The 17,282-nt window shown below is 42.2% G+C and overlaps 1 protein-coding gene across 6 annotated transcripts in view; it reads left to right on the forward strand.

Annotated features, from left to right (window-relative positions):
- Positions 1-442: 442 nt before the first annotated feature.
- Positions 443-17,282, forward strand: part of LOC145412252 (glutaminase liver isoform, mitochondrial-like) — a 59,649-nt gene continuing 42,809 nt past the window's right edge. For 3 of the 6 annotated variants that reach the window (XM_080282197.1, XM_080282200.1, XM_080282201.1), the window contains exons 1-4: positions 4,093-4,320; positions 15,099-15,398; positions 15,612-15,959; positions 16,687-16,788. In XM_080282197.1, the coding sequence (XP_080138323.1) occupies positions 15,126-15,398; positions 15,612-15,959; positions 16,687-16,788 (723 nt within the window). In that variant the 5' untranslated portion in view covers positions 4,093-4,320; positions 15,099-15,125. Of the gene's footprint in view, positions 517-579; positions 622-4,092; positions 4,321-15,098; positions 15,399-15,611; positions 15,960-16,686; positions 16,789-17,282 lie in introns of those variants that run through there. The other 3 variants (XM_080282199.1, XM_080282198.1, XM_080282202.1) reach the window with 3 other exon arrangements.

Below are 17,282 nucleotides of genomic sequence, written 5' to 3' on the forward strand. Positions count from 1 at the left end.
CAGCCTTAGTCAACCCATACCACAACCTCATCTTGGAGTGGCCATAAATTAGTAAACCCATTTTACAGTATCACATGAAGAGATGCTTGCATAATAGTGTGATAATAATATGATCAGTAAAAATGCTTGGGAGGGAAGACAGGAATGAGTAAGTTCTGTATTTTGTTATTGCATTTTACTTTTAGATTCTTTATTTACCATTCAGCACAGAACCCGACACTGCATTTTTTTTTTTTCCCCCTCAAGCTTATGCCTGTTTCCCTTCAGTCTCTACCCACACTTGCATAACTCCATTGACCAATCAGAGGCTTTTACGTCATCAGCATGGAGGCCAATAGCTGCTCGAAGGGCGTGTATACCCGGTGCGCTCAGCCAATGGGGGTGCCAGGGTTTGGGGGGCGTGTCAGTCAGCCAGTTAGAGGTAAGGATTCGTGGGTGTGTCATTCTAGCAACCCAGCTCCCTGGGTCTTTCTGCTCACTGAGTTCAAGATCACTCTAAAGACGCTGATATGCAGAGTAAGTGGCTCCGCTGTGCGCGCCAGACAATAAGGTCAGAGACGAACGCTTCTGTCACGGACCCTTGCGTGTTTTGTACTTCCGCCTCATAAGCCGCCGTGTGAGGTAAGGCGTGGCTTGGCGGACACAGCTTACCTTACATAAACAAACAACGGATTACACTCATCTGGGCACGTTGACTCCAATGTGCGCTGCTGTTATGTTGAGTCATCACAGCCGCAAGTCGTGCAGTTAAGGACAGAAGTTCGCCTAAAACCTCCGTTGACTCATTTAAAGTAACAACTCACGTCTTCTTTTTAATCATCTTGTTATTTCGAGGTTTTGAACTCTAGTGAATTCTTTAAAAAAAAGGTTGCTATTGAGAAACAAAAGATCATTCGGTATCATGAGTTAGGAGAAAGTGACGGACGCCCTAAACGTTTAACAGAAGCAGTGGAGAAATAGGGAATTGTCACTGCCTGTACTGGCGTTGTTTGTAGCATGCAATACTGTGTCAATGTGCGAAGTGTCTGTATGCTGTCATTATGTGGGTATAATCTTCCATCTGAACACTTCACGGCACTGTATACTGTAGACAAGACAAAGTCAGTAGCTCTTTGTTAAGATGAAATGAAGTAGCCATTCTTAGTAAACAACTTGTAGCACTGATGCTACGCTTCTTGCTCAGCAACATGATTTAATTATTTTTGTGATCATTGCATACATTCAGACTTCCGCAAGAGTGTTTTCAGCATTAATAAAGGTAATTTTAGTGATTGTTAAAGTACCCGAGTGTAAATGCCACTTAGTACTCCTAACGTGAACTCGAGCATCACTGCTGAAATCTGCGTGTTTGTTAAAATTCTGTTCGTCCATAATCGGAATGGCATCAGGAAAGAGAGGACACGGTACTGAAAGGTGAAGCTTGTCATTCTTTGTGTGCATCAGTTAAATACTGTATACCCATTGAAGTTACGACGGGGGCAATGGGAGGGAGAACGGGGAGTAATTTAGGTTTTGTGCCAAAATTAGGATGGCAACAGTAGGGGGGGGGATACATGAAACGGAAAAGTGTATGTAATTACTATTTTTTTTTTTTTCTTAACATTAGTTAAGTGTGAATGTTGAAGTTATGAGAAAAGGGGGATGAGAGGGAGTAACGTAAGTCGAGTGCCAAGTGTTCGCTTATATTTAGGTATGAACGACAGGTCACACGTGTAGCAGCAGCAGCCCACACAGCAGCCCTGAGCTCATACACCATACATCATTCTGCACTCACTCCTTGGTGGTCTTATGTATGTATGAGGTATTTTCTCGTTGACGCAAGGTAGTCAGGTTGACTGATTGGTGGATAGAAGTAGACAGACAGACAAACAGCCTCTATGTGAAGGTGTCCAATGATGAAGATCAGAAAAACCCATAAAGTACGAAATAGTTTGATATAGATAGATGGATAGATAGATAGAGAGAGAGAGAGATTCTTGCCATGGTATACATGAATTTGTGTTGTGTGGAGCAGAGAGTGGGGAGACATTAGTTTTAGTGATTATGTTAATGGAACTATGGTAGTGATGGTAGGAGTTATGGTAATGGTGATGGGAATTGTGCTAGTGATAGTAGGAATTGTGGTAAGGATGAGGGGTGTTGTGGAAATGATGGAGCTGTGGTAATGATGATGGGAATGGTGATGTTGATGGGAAAGCTGGTAATGGTGATGGGAATAATGGTAGTGATGGTGGGAAGCTTGGTAATGGAGTTGTGATGATGGTGGCAGGAATTGTTTAAATGGTGATGGGAACTAATAGTAATGGGTTAACGGTAATGGTGTTAAGACGTTAGTGGTGGTGCTTTGTGTGTGTGTGTGTGTGTGTGTGTGTGTGTGTGTGTGTCGTTGGTGGTTTTTTAATGCAATAGAAAAGACGTCGTTTAGTTAAGGTGATTAAGAACCTTCTCTAGTTCATGCAATACACCAGTCAGCTGATGTTCTTTGACCGTTTTCTTTTTTCGTTGCTATCTGGTATCTTTTTCATATTTTTTTTAATGCAAGGAAGAAGGAACCAAAAGTCAGGCGCTTGCAAAATTAGTCCCTCCAAGAAAAAACAAAATAAAATAATAGAGATCCAAATTCAAGACCCGTTCGAGATGCCTGGACACACTCCGTTTGATAGACTGGAGATCATAGACAGTAGGAAATACAGACGGAGGGGGACAGTTCCAGATTTGACAGGTTGCATACATGAAGGACTGGAAATAATGGTTAACTCTTGCATTAGAAGACAGAGAAGGGATGAGTTTGTTGCTAGACGGGTGCTACGCGCCTGCCGTAGTGGTGGAGGGATGCAAGCAGGCAGTTCAGAGGAGCAATGACCATTGAAGTAGCAATAGTAAAGGTATATAGATGGAACAATGCGGTGAAGAGACAGAGGTTGAAGGGACCTAGTAAGAGGAGGAGAGTTAATGAGACGAAAAACAAGAATTTTACTATCCATATCTATTTACCTAGGCTGCTTCCCCCAAAGGAAGGGAGGTAGCCCAGACAGGACGACACACTCCCAATTTACTCATCCACACACACACATTTATTCGCATTTATTGGCACGAGGGCCAACTGCGCAGTGCAATCAGCGACATCCGCAGCAAGACAACAGCAGAGCTGATTTACCCCTGCCACATCATGACGGACCCATCCTCTTACCCGCACCTGACATGATCAGCTGATCAGACCTAATGGGGAAGAATATCCCCTCAGAGCCGAGTCATCAATTATTCATTCACAATTTCTCTCCAATCATTCCTGTCACGCGCAGCCGCTCTTCCTTGCTCAACAGATACCTCTCGCATCTAACGCTCTCTTCACACTGTCCGTCCATCCTATTCGTGGTCTTCCACTCAGCCTTACACCTCTAGTGAGAAATGATGAAGTGCGAAGGAGTACTGGAGTTATGCGGAAGATGGCTGATCGAGTTAAGCAGAGTGTTGCGATGGTTTGGGCATATGGAGAGAATGGATGAAGAGCGATTGGTGAAAAAGATAACTGGATTGGAAGAATTTTACACTCTGGAAATACGTGTAGATGGTTTGGCCTATGTGATGGAGACCCCTGCACAGCTATTGACTTTGCACAGGGGTCTTACCCATGTGTGGAGGGGTCATCATATACAGCTCTTCTAAACAGGGTGGAGTCAAAGGCTTCGTTTCATCAACTCCATGTTACTAACGCCACTCAACGTTTCTCACTTCGCTGCAGTGTTGCATATTTATCCCTTGAATATCTGTTTCAATGATCTCTTCAGAACTATCTGTGTACATATCTTCTCCATTAAGGCGGACGTGTGCAGTGAAAGAATAAAGTCGTATTCTTAACTTTGGTGAAGAGATATACCAGAGGGCTAAATGGTGTAGTCTGCCTTGTGTCAATACGGACGGTTGGCAGCACTTACATGAGTTGCCATTTGCTCCATGTGACGTACCTGTGTGAGTCAGACGACTCTCAATCCTCTATTTATACAACAAGTCAGTTCAAGTCTCTCTCTCTCTCTCTTGTCTTTTTATTCTGCCTCATCTCATCCTTAGGCGGGAAAGAAATGGTCAGGATGATGGCGGTAGTGGTTAGAGCCGTATGATTCTATTCGCCTCGGAGACAGCCATGGTTGCAAAATATTTAAAGAACGTATCATTAATCTCAAGCTTTCACTATTTGCAGAAAGTGATGTGAACAAACTAGCGCCGCTCCCACCTTGCATCGTCTTCATCCAGTTCCCGCCACACCGCCTCTGCTAGTGCCTTGTGGAGCCACACCAAGCTTCCTTCACTCCGTATTTGTTGGTGAGTGAAAACCGCCTTCCGGTCAGAGTGTAGCCAGGAGTGCAGGATGAGAAAGAGAAAGAGGACGAGAGGGAAGTGTTTTTGTTTGGTACACATTCTTTGGCCAGAATGTTCAAAAGGGAGTGAGAGTGAGAGAAAAAGAGTATCATAAACTCATGATTTTGTATGTGATCTTTTGGACTAATCTGTCAGTATATAATAATTTAATATATAGGCTATCCTTTGTGACAGCAAGAGGTGAGAGAGGCATATGGACGACAAAAAATAAAAATGAATATAGAAGAAATTCCGACCACAACGAAACCCAGATAGGTTTCTGTCCACCACAAACTGTTGTTAATCATATGTCTGGTATATCACATCATCCGTGTGCTGGCTATAGACTTGAGAAACCAGTATTCGATGTTTGAAGCAGCTTATTTTTAGTGGGGGAAAATATTAAATACAGTACTTATCAGGGCCGTGGGGTGTCCAACTATGATACAGTGTTGTCTGAACTAGCGACCGTATTAACAAAAACATCTTGACATTGTGTTGAAGAATGCCTGTTCATTACTTTATTCATTTATCGTGCATATACTTTACAATAATTGAAAAGTATATGCACGTAAATGATACTTTACAATAATTGTAGTATATGCACGATAAATGAATATAGCAGTGAACAAAAGTGGCTTCAGTGCTTGATTTTAATACTGACTCTAATCTAATTATTAGATTAGAGTCTATTAAAATCAAAGAATCTGAAACACAAAACGATTTCTGATAATCATAAAAATGTTCTCAAGTCTTACTTATCCTGGAAATTTGGAGCTACATCCTTGGCTTGATAGGATCCCTGTGCCAGCATCATGGCTTCTTCGTGTGTGTGTGTGTGTGTGTGTGTGTGTGTGTGTGTGCTAACCAACAACGCCCTCACCATACTTGCCCAAACCTATTCCCTAGAACACTGTATCCTGATTCCTAGTCCCCTTCTTGTAAATGATTCTCTCTCTCTCTCTCTCTCTCTCTCTCTCTCTCTCTCTCTCTCTCTCTGTTCAGTGTGTGTGTGTGTGTGTATATATATATATATATATATATATATATATATATATATATATATATATATATATATATTATAACTCGGCTTCACTCCATCCGTCTTCCTCCTCTACCATCCCTTTTTCCGTCATCAGCTAGGTTTCAGTGCTTCTCTATTAACCCCGTCACGTCGTGCCCATGGTCTGTTAGTGATGTGTGAAGGGTATGGATAAGATCATGAGATCAGTGGCATCTCTGTACAGTAATTATAAGCTGAGCCTTGTTTGGGACTGGGAACTATTGAAGGCTGTAATCAACTCCTTTAGTCTGAGAAACCTTGACTGAACTGGTTTGTAGCCAGTTTGTTTTCATCTGACGGAACTTGACCGCACTCACAACTTGAGTACTAAGTTGTGGTTACGTGAAACTTGATGACCCTTAATTATGAAGTAAGAATGCCTCCTTGGTTACTAGTCAAACTTATCCCCCGATCTGACTACACCTGGTCATCAGCTAATTTGAAAAGGGGCTGTGTATCTTTATCAGGTGTGCAACAGAAAAATCGATGTCCCCATGAATGAGTTAATGGTAAATGTTTCCCAGCTGTTCAGTTCAAGAGGTCTCCAGTAAACTGATTCAAATGTTTTGAAGTTAATTTGCATATTCTGCAGTTCGGCTTCATTGTAATAAAGTGTTTAATGTTGAATCAGTGGAGCCGGGGACACTCTGATTATAATTCCCCTTTCTTGTGTTTATCCTCCTTTCTGATTCTGGGTTCATCTTCTGTCTTTTTTATATTTTGCCTTTTTCCTGGTTTTAGATCCTGCCCATCTCCTCACGTCATTTCTTCAGTTCCTGATTATAGATCGTACCCACCTTTTTACATAATTATGGTTTTCCTTATGATAGAATCCAACTCATTTCTTACGTTATTTCATATTTACCTGTTTGTAGATCTTGCCTACCTCATACGTTGTGTTTTCCCTTCTTGTTTGTGGGTCCTTCCCACCTTTCCTACTTTGTTATTCATTTTCCTGGTCCAGGATCCAACCTGCCTTTCCCATGGTACTTTGTTTTCCATTTTTCATTTATACATATAAAAGAGCCTCGTTTGTTTGTTTGTTTGTCCTTCAGTCACTTCCATACCCATATATATTCTGAATCAGGGTGACCCAAGGATGGTTGTAGGGGGTCAGAATTCAGACTTGGGTCATTCGAGGTCACTGGTAGAGCGTTCGCCTTTTTTGGCGTGGGCAACGCCGGGTACCCTTGCAGCCCAATTTCTGGCATAGAGACTCACGTGACCTCCAGTTCGGATAGAGGCTATGTGAGGTTGACCGAGATCATTTGAGGTCACCGGTCGGAGGTCATTTGAGGTCACCGGTAATACACGCTCGAATGACGACCCAGCATTCCAATTTTTGGCATGGAAACTCGCATGACCTCCAGTTCGGACATAGCCTAGGCTATGTGAGGTTGACCTCCAAGGTCAGTTGAGGTCACCGGTCGGTCTTTTGAGGTCACCGGTAATAGTAAACAAGTGTGCACAAATACTGTGCGTTAGTCTGCGAAAGCTGAAATAGAAAATTCCTGGATCTCATATAATCCCTCTTCAAAAGCAGGTACATGGTCTTTTTGGGTTGGAAAGAAAGATTGAATTACAACAAATAGGATTAGAGTGTTCGCCTTTTTGGCCCGGCAACGCCGGGTACCCGTGCTAGTCTTTTATAATCGTAACATTTCCGCCATGGTCACGTATTTTGTTCTGTTTCTATATAGGTCCTATCGCACTTTACTTATAATGCCATAAGGAACAGATTAGGTTTATAATGATGGCAAATTGTGATGATTTGTGTGTGTGTGTGTGTGTGTGTGTGTGTGTGTGTGTGTGTGTACATGCGCGGGAGGGGGGGGGGCATTTTTGAGTGGAGCCAGTACGCCCAAGCAACACAACACAGACTCGATTAAAGATGGCCAGCTTGCTGGAGTTTCACAGCACATAGTTGTCTCAGAACAAAGCGCTTCTCTGTGCTTCATGTGACTTGGTTTAGGCTGCAGAAAATCTCACTGTAGCATCGAACGTAGATGGACTACCGGTATGAGGATTTATATAACGTGAGCAGTAAGTAAAATGTGTAATGTTGTAGTATATTTATCATCCATACATTTGTATTGTGTATTAATTAGTTTTTAAGTTATTTTTCAGTGTATTTTATATTGTTGTAATTGGAAATGGTATGTAGTCTGTGTGTGTGTGTGTGTGTGTGTGTGTGTGTGTGTGTGTGAGTGTGTGCTAGCGCGTGTATGCACCCAACGCCTCTTTCCTGGCAACATCTCCGACAAAAATAATAAATAACCTAGTAAACACCATAAATACTTCTTGAAAATATTTTACCTACAAATTTTACCTGTTCGCAGTTCCCCATCCTGAATTTCCCATATCCTTAAAAAAAAAATTCATATTCTTTTCACGTACAGTTTTCCTCTTACACCACTGCGTATCTTCTCATTCTACCCCTTTTCCCCATGAATCCCCTCACGTCCGATTGCGTTCAGGAATATCACTACACTGTTGAGACGAACAAATTCGAAACTCTTACAGATTATCCTGAAAAAATTGCTGGGTTCCGAAGAGAGCCTCACAAGGCTTCAAAAGTTATTGTTCGCTCTCCCATTATTTATCGGAATGAAGCCGAGGGATATTAGTGTCCTCAGTCGTACAGCTACCTTTGTTATATGATAGGAGTATTACCAGTGGAAGGCTTGATCTTATCTACCTCAGCCGCTTTGCTGTTTTGAATGCTTTTAAATTAATATTCTTATCGAGTAAGGAAGTTCCCAGACACCTCTGCCTTGCTAGTTTATTTCGGGAAATGGCGCTGTAATAATCTCGTGGATATTATCTGTGCAAAATGTGTTGATATTGTAAAGACAAAAAAATCGTACGAGAGAAGGTGTAATAAGCAAAATAAATCAGCAATAAAGAGGTGTTTGTGAGCTACCTACCCGCTACGAAAATACGGGCATATATTTGACCCTTCTAGATCAAAAATTAATCGCAAACTAAATTAATGAGAGATGGGTAGATAGATTCAGAGAGAGAGAGAGAGAGAGAGAGGGGGGGGGAAGAATTCCATATATACTCCGTTGTCATGTTGAATATTTTTAAGGAACCTTCTTCAGTCGCCACCCGTTCCCAGTGTAGTGCTTTCTCCAGGTCTTTGAACTCAGGGCGCGGTGTCCTGTGCAGCATTTACGTATAACTCAAAAATAGGGCGTTCATGTACAGTCGATTTAGCTTCATTGGTAGAATTATTCGCCTTTTAGTCTTATAGTTCATTTAGCGTCCTTGGAGCAGTTATTATTATTTTTTTTTCAGTATCCTAGAGTTCATTTAGCTTCCTTTGTATAATTATTAGTTTTTTCTGTGTCGTATAGTTCCATTTAAGTTCCCTAGTATAATGTTTTTCTTCCTTTTACCTTATAGTTCATTTAGCCTCCATGGTATAATTATTAGTTTTTTTTTTTTTTTTTTTTTTTTCATAAAACACTTCCTTATATCTCAGAATCTGGGCATCCATACCGTTCACCAAGCATGTTCACTTTAATCGTTATCTTCTTCAAGTTTCTCATTTTTTTTCCGCCACATACTCTGATTATATTCTTCTATGATCTCATAAACCACTTATTATTTCTGTTTATCCTAAAACTCCAGGTACACAGCATCCTCCTCAGGTATATATCCGTCCCCCTACCTCTTCTCATAGCTTTCTTAGTTCTCTTGCAGTTTCTTCCTGATTTAACCTTACTCTTGGTTGTTGCATCTTAGTAATCTTCTCTGTATTTGACTTTCAGTACAGAGGGTGTCTACGAAGATGATCAAAACTGTCTGATTGAAACAAGAATGAAATAAAAATGACGTCGTTTCCCTGGAGAGGTTAAATGAATCTCTTTCGAATATTTTTCACCGCTGTTCTCTTTTTACGTTAACTAAAGCTAGATTTTTGTTCTTTTGCAGTTTATTTCACGTAGGGTAGTGTCAATACGGCACAACCATAGCTCTGCATCCATTCCGAAACACTTTTTCATGATAAACACAGTATTTTATTGTTAATCTATTGTTGCAACTCGGCATTCAAGATGGGGGGGGAAGTTGATTTTAGGCTAGGCAGGAATAAAAACCGTATAAATGTTTCTAGGCAGGAATAACGTCGCCTCACGGTAGGAAGAATAAAATGATGAACAGGTTATCGTCCTGAAGGGGTTGAATTTCAGCCATGAACAAAAGTTTGGTGGTACTTCTTTCCTGAGTTGTGCTGTGGAAGGCGTCACGTGAACTTTTTTTTTTTTTTTTTTTGCGATTGCAATACTTCTCAGTAATACAGTGTGCTAAAGCAGAATACTCGTCGTTGGGGAAGAATGAGAAATGTGGAAGACAGGGTAAAGTGAATGCAAGTAAACAGTTCTACCCTTGCCAAATCTATATAGATAAAGGTAAAATGATCTTGACTTAGGAGGAAGCGAGCATTTGAGAGATGCCACTTCGGAGAGGCCATGTATATATAGGCTCGCAGTTGCTTGGTGGCGGAGAGGGGGGCGGGGGGGTTGAGAGGGAGAGGGGTGGAAAAGGAGGGGTGGGGAAGAGGATTATCGAGAAGCGGAGAGTGAGAGAGTATTGAGAACGGAGTTAGGATGAGAGAAAAAGGATGAGATACAGAAATAGAGAGGTGAGAAGAAGGAAATAGGGAGACGGGAACTAGGCTAAGAAAGAAAATTATGCAGAAATGGAAAGGAAAGAGAAGATGAAGAACCCCTAGCAACGTCCCACACAAATACAGGTTAAATAATAGTAACTGAAGGTGGAGAGCAAGCACATGAGAGGTGGGTAGCGGAGGAGGCTGTGTATATATAGGATGTATGTTGCTTGGGGGAAGGAAGGGTAAGGGATGAGCAAGACAAGCAGAAGTGGAGAGGTGAGGGGCAAGTGAGAGGGGCAGAAAGGGGAGGTAAGGTGAGCGTGAGAGAAGCAGAAGTGGATGGGTGAGGAGTGAGTGAGATAAGCAGGATGAAGGGGTGAGGGGTGAGTGAGAGGGGCAGAAGGGGAGTGGTGAGGGATGAGTGAGAAAAGTAGAAGTGGAGGAGTGAGGGATGAGTGAGAGAAACAGAAGTGGCGAGTGGAGAAGTGAGTGAGAGAAACAGAAGTGGCGAGTGGAGAAGCTAGGGGTGAGTATGAGAGGCAGAAGTGTTTAAGGAATGAGAAAAAGGATGTGGAGAAGAGAGAGAGGGAGTAGAAGGGAGCAGATAGGAGAACGAAAGAAAAAATATAGATCGAAAATTATGGGAGGGGAATGGGTGTAGTTCAATAAGGCAAGGTTGAGGGAGGTGTAAGGAGCAGAGGCGAGGAGCAAGGAGAGGATAAGAAGGGGAGAATAACAAGGGGAAAATAAGAGAAGGAGATGAAGACATGAACGGGAAAGAGAAGATAAAAGAGAAGATCACCATCAAGGCCGCATAATTACAGCCGAATGAAGCTAGAATTCTGAGAGGTGGGTGGAGTGGTGCAAGAGGGGGGGTGTAATTAGGGTGTATGTTGTTTGATGAGGGAGGGACGGGGCAGAAAAGAGTTAAGTGAGAGGGGCGGAACTGGAGAGGGATTGAGGGACAGGAGGGATACAAGGAGAAGGTGGAAGAATGAGAGAGAGAGGTGAGGGTTTAGGGAGGTGGGATTAGTGGATCAGAGAAAGCAAGTGGAAGGAGGAAATTAAAGTATGGCGAGCGAGGGATATGGAAGGAGGAAGGGGACGAGGAAGTGAGTGAGAAGGGTTGGAAATGCACAGAGCTGGAACTGTGGAGAGGTGGAGAGGGATGGAATTGGAGAAAGGTATGGGAGGGAGAGACAGAAATGGAGAGGGTAGAGAAGAAGAATGAGAGGGGCATGGGGAGGAATGAAATTGGGATCAGGAAACAGGAATGAGAAAAGATGGAGAAGGAGAGATTAAGGAGGAAGTAAGGATAAGATGAAGGACAAGAGAAACAGGATTAAAATAAAAGACTGCCAATATTCTCCGAGGAATACAAGGTGGTCTCCACACAGCTTGGATGCAATGACATAAAAAATTCTTCTTGAATATAACTTCTGTCCAAATTTTCATGACGATTAACGAAGAGAGAGAGAGAGAGGGAGAGGAAGAGGGAGTTGGTTTTGGAAGTTTTAAAGGTTAAAGAGGGAGTGGCGCCGGTTGATCAGATAGCTGGATAATGTACAGATTCCAACTTGCGTTTTACACACACACACACACACACACACACACACACACACACACACACACACACACACACACACACACACACACACGTAATCACTTAGTGTAGGATTTATTGTTACATCTAGATAACAAAAAGCGCCAGAATATTTTTTGCATTGACAAATATTATTCTTGTAATTAGAGAGAATGCACTTTGTTTATTATGTGACCTCGAGCCCTTGTACAGTTGCCAAGTGTGTGTGTGTGTGTGTGTGTGTGTGTGTGTGTGTGTGTGCGTGCGTGCGTGTGTGTGTGTGTGTGTGTGTGTGTGTGTGTGTGTGTGTGTGTGTGTGTGTGTGTGTGTGTGTGTGTGTCGAACATTAAGGAATCTCTTACGTAGAATTCTGAGACGTCTGATGGGCCCTTAGAATTGTTGTACTGGGATTCGAAAGTCATCGTTCACTGTCTCGTTAAATATCGCAAGTAAATGGATCGGTATTGATGTCAGCAGTAGTACACACCTACAAGGAAAAGAAAATAAAATAAAATAAAAGAAAAGAAAGAGTACCATCACAAAAATAGCTGCCATTTCGAAACGTGGAATCTTTATTTAATTATATATTTACTTATTTATCTATTTATGTACTTCTTTATTGTTTTCTGGGGTTTACGATCTGGATAAAGTGACCACTTAGCAAGAGCATATTCATGATTTTAGAAGGGTGGAATTTCACTTGGTAAATATCCTACGCTCACAGTGTTGGGATAAGAGGGAAAGGTGTTAAAAGAAATTAAAGTAGTAGTTTTACGATTATGCAAGGACCTTCTCAGAAAACTTGTTTGTATATAAAATGAAAAAAAAAAAAAAATGGGAGGTATATTTTTCGTTTTGTTATGACCATTGAGCAAGAGAGAAGGGGGTTTCCGAAAAAAAAGAAAAAAAAAAAGATCCTCCTAACCTAAATTAACGTGATGGAAAAATTATACCAACCAACAGAAAATGGTATTTATATTTAGGATGTTTCAGTTCGGCCCGAGTTTGATCCTGCTATTTTTATTTGCCCAGGAAAGCTATGTATTCGTGTGTGTGTGTGTGTGTGTGTGTGTGTGTGTGTGTGTGTGTGTGTGTGTGTGTGTTTTATAGCAGTGTCCTTGCACATGCCTCCATCGGCGGGGAGTCCAACTGAAGGTCAAGTAACGATCGATTCATATTTTTCCACTCAAGATCAGTCTAACTTCTAACCCTCCCTGTCCTAACTACCTTGAGTAAGAACATATTATGAGAAGTGCTTCGTGTCTACTGCCGCACGTCATATTAGACTCTGTTAGCCACCACGCCACGTCACACACACACACACACACACACACACACACACACACACACACACACACACACACACACACACACACACACACACACACACACACACACACACACACACACAGAGTAGCGCCAGGAATTAATCAGCCTCACACAAACAGTGTCTCGAGTTCTCTGACGTCCCTGGCTTGGGCACAAGGCCAGTGTCACGGACAATCCACTCTGACGCAATACAGGGAGAATAATAATGATCACTGGAGTACATCAATTGGAGAGAGACACTTTCACGTGGTGGCACCGATGTATAGTTAGGCGGTACTTCCCTCAGCACCCTTCCAACCCCCTACCCCCACTCCATCCCCAAGGAGGATGGAGGTCTGCAGGAGACGAGGAACTTCAGTCTGCTGTCCACTAGGTTCACATCCAGATGAACCTATGACGACACCAATAACAGCAACAGCATCACTCTCACCTTTCATAGGTTTCTGATGGCTCATTGTGAAAAACATTATTATTATTATTATTATTTTTTAAGGAAAGGCCACTTGTTATATCATTCCAGTTATTGCCAGGTGATTTTATTATCCAAAAGAAACCCTAGTTCCGTAAAGGGTTAATCTCTACCTTAAGTTGTGATATTATGTGTGCGTATATGTCTGTCTGTCTGTGTCTATCTGTCTGTCCATCTGTCAGTCAGTCTGTCTGTCTGTCTGCCTGTCTGTCTACCTGTGTGTCTGACTGTCTGTCTAATTCTTTTTGCCCCATCTTGAGCTGAGGAACCCCGAGCTAGGCTAATCAGCAACGCATCGCTGGCTCCATATTAGCATTATGTGAACAATTTACCCCAGCTACCTCTCAGACGCAAACCTAATGGATTCCATCTGGTTGGAAGGTATTTACCCACTTAACCACCAGGCGTCCATTGATTATATGGTTACCACCCAACGAAGTATATGCTTTTCTGGACTACAGGAAAGCATGTGGCTTGTCATCCACTGTAGAGTCAGCTTATGATTGCACTACATCGAGTAAATGGATGGTGAACGTCCATACATACTACATTGACATATGACTGTCAGTAATATATTGACAGATGTAAGAGGGTTTAAATTGAAGTAGCTGTGGCGAAGGTATTATGACAACTTCATGGCTCGCATTCAGCGTGATGAGTTATAGCTGGTAGACTGTTTGGCAGTTATAATAAGCGTGATTGATGATCACGTTATTTTTCCTAGGTTGCAAGGTGCTGCTGATGATAATGATAAGTTCTCTGCAGAGGTAATAGACTCCTAAACATGCACGTCATTTTAGTCTAGGTTGCAAGGTGGTTAATTTTTGCCATTGTCTCACTACGATACCCGATACTTTATTCATGCTACAAATGTAATGTCTAGAACGGAATAAGAGTGTATTAACCCACTAAATCTGTTGACGTGTTTTACTAGTTTATCTTTGTTACGTCCGGCTAATTCTGCAAGGAAGTTAATGAAGTCTGTATCTAACCCCTCTAGTTTGAAAAGTCTCTCCTAACCTGAATTAAATCGTCTAGTGATAGCAATATTAATATACAAATTGTCATCAGATGGAAGGAATTGATTTGTTATGGCACGTAACTGCGGTATATTCATGTGGAAAGTTGCATGAAATGACTGGGATGGAAGGCGTTGTGGGTGCGGTGGAGCGAGGCAGGCCGGGCATTGCTATCCTTCCCTCTTTGTCTTTGTTGCCTGGGTACCGCAGGGGCCACGGACGGCTTGGTGTCTGGAAGGAATGTAAAGTACTGGCGTGGAGTGGTTAGTGTGTGTGTGTGTGTGTGTGTGTGTGAGAGAGAGAGAGAGAGAGAGAGAGAGAGAGAGAGAGAAAGATGGGTGTATGTGCACACGTGCGGGTGTGATACCTTCTGACGCCCCCCCCCCTTCTCTTCCCTTTATCCTGTTGGGCTTTTTATAACCCTTGTCAGACTCCCTAAAATAAGCCTGTAATGTTGCCGGCCACCTCAGGTAGCTTATAACTTTTTCAGGAGGTTCTTTGAAAGATGAGATGTATTGTCATAAATACGAATGCCAGTGGTCAAGGTCACTGATAGAGTGCTGTATACAAATAGACATATACATGGTACTATAAATAACGCCGCATAACCCTAGTGACACTGACATCATACCCTCATGTGCTTATGTGTGTGTTCTGCGCAGGTGTTGATCGATTTGGACTGCCACAAGATGAAGGCTCCTCCCATACTGCCCCAGCGTCGCACGGGCATTGTACAGCCACCACTGGAAGACTTGGACATCAGCTCCTGCCCTGACTCTCCCACCGACTCTGTCTCCTTGAGCGGAGACAGTCACGGCCCGGCGATCAGTGACTTAACGGTGGCCAACGGATTTAACGGTGACGACCCACTGAACGAGATTAAACTGCTCTCCGTTTCCGACCATGTGAACGACACCCACAGCGAACTTCAGCAGGAGAACGCACATCATAACGAAAGTGCAGTGAGTCGTTGGTTATATGTTACCTTTTCATATGTTCTCTTTCGTACTTAGGTGCACAGAACGTTAAAAGAAATGTTCCTTACTTAGTTACCTTTTCTATCTAGATAGTAGGTTTACCGTATCTACCTGTTTACGTTAATGTTTGAGTAAAAATAAAAGTTGTGATATTTTGACATTCAGTCGTGATACTGAACAAGGGCATTCGTTAATCAGATGAATGACACACACAACCACGAGGCGGAGCAAGTCAACCACAACAACAGTGTACCAACTCAGATCAGCGGAAGCAATAATGAACCAATTCAGATCAGCGGAAGCAGCAGAGAACCAACTCAGATCAGCGGAAGCAGCGGGGAACCAGCCCACATCAACGGCATTCAGCTGGATAACGGCAGTCAAATGAACGGGGTTCCAGAAAGTGAGCAGAACCACGTGAACGTGAACCGTAGCGTGAGTGAACCACATGGCTTTAACAACACAAGGTCGATCTTCCCTTTCACTAAGCCCGCAAGTGATGCTCCCTACAGGAAGGTCAGCGCAGACACTCCTTTCATCTTTCCTGTGAGTTCTTGACTACCCTCATAGTGCCTTTATAGGGCTTTAGTTGAAATAGACGGCATATTCATCAGGCTTCACCTGCCTTTTTTATTAGATATCTCTCGCTCTGGTCTCATGGCTGTAAGTCTTCAGGCTTAACTTGACATAGATTTTTGGTCATTTGTAGGTTATTTCACCTGCTTCATTGACAGGATAAGATAATGCCACGGGTCTGCATTCTTTCCATAACACTTCTGGATGACAAGCATCATATTCTCCTATTAACCTGTTTTTTATAACAGCATTCAAGATGGAGTGATGGCGATTGTAGTCTAAGTTAGAATAAAAAAAAGAAAGGCCCATAATGGATTTACGTTGTGATGATTTACCTTTCGTTAGAATGCAAGGTATATTTATTGCACTCTCAGTTCTTCTGCACGCAATACTTTTGATACTCTTACATATATTTTAAAAATATATATCATCTAATATCACACATGAAATTGTTATACTGTATATACCCTGTATCTTTACCCTCTATCTTTCCACCCCCCATTTCATCTATTATTGCCCCATCAGGAGTGTGAGGACCCTGGGCCAGGCTAGTCCCTCTAGATATTGAACCACCTCACTCATATGACTTTAATTTAATAGATAGATAGATAAAGAAATAAATATAGTTGTCATGAATATTTTGAATCAAACCCTATCCCACTGCACCAGCTAACATGACCCTCTCCATCCCCACCAGGAGCCAGGTCGGAACAGCGCGAAGTCGGTCTTTCCCTTCACCATGTCCTCAAGTGATGCCCCTTACAGGAAGGTCAGCGCAGACACTCCTTTCATCTTTCCTGTGAGTTCTTGACTACCCTCATAGTGACTTTATAGGGCTTTAGTTGAAATAGAGGGCATATTCATCAGGCTTCACCTGCCTTTTTTTTACTAGATATCTCTCGCTCTGGTCTCATGGCTGTAAGTCTTCAGGCTTAACTTGGCATAGATTTTTGGTCATTTGTAGGTTATTTCACCTGCTTCATTGACAGCATAAGATAATGCCACGGCTCTGCATTCTTTCCATAGCACTTCTGGATGACTAGCATCATATTCTCCTATTAATCTGTTTTTTGTAACTCAGCATTCAAGACGGAGTGATGGCAACTGTAGTCTAAGTTAGAATTAAAAAAAGAAAAAAAAAAGAAAGGCCCGTACTGGAATTACGTTATGATGACGATTTACCTTGCGTTAGAATGCAAGGTATATTTATGACACTCTTAATTTTTGTCCACACAATACTCCTGATATACTTATATATGTTATTGAAAAAAAAAAAGTATAATCTAATATCAC

The sequence above is a fragment of the Coenobita brevimanus genome, chromosome 92, assembly GCF_032717465.1.
Source record: "Coenobita brevimanus isolate Jiangsu-jjx chromosome 92, ASM3271746v2, whole genome shotgun sequence".
NCBI classification, from domain to species: Eukaryota; Metazoa; Arthropoda; class Malacostraca; order Decapoda; family Coenobitidae; genus Coenobita; species Coenobita brevimanus.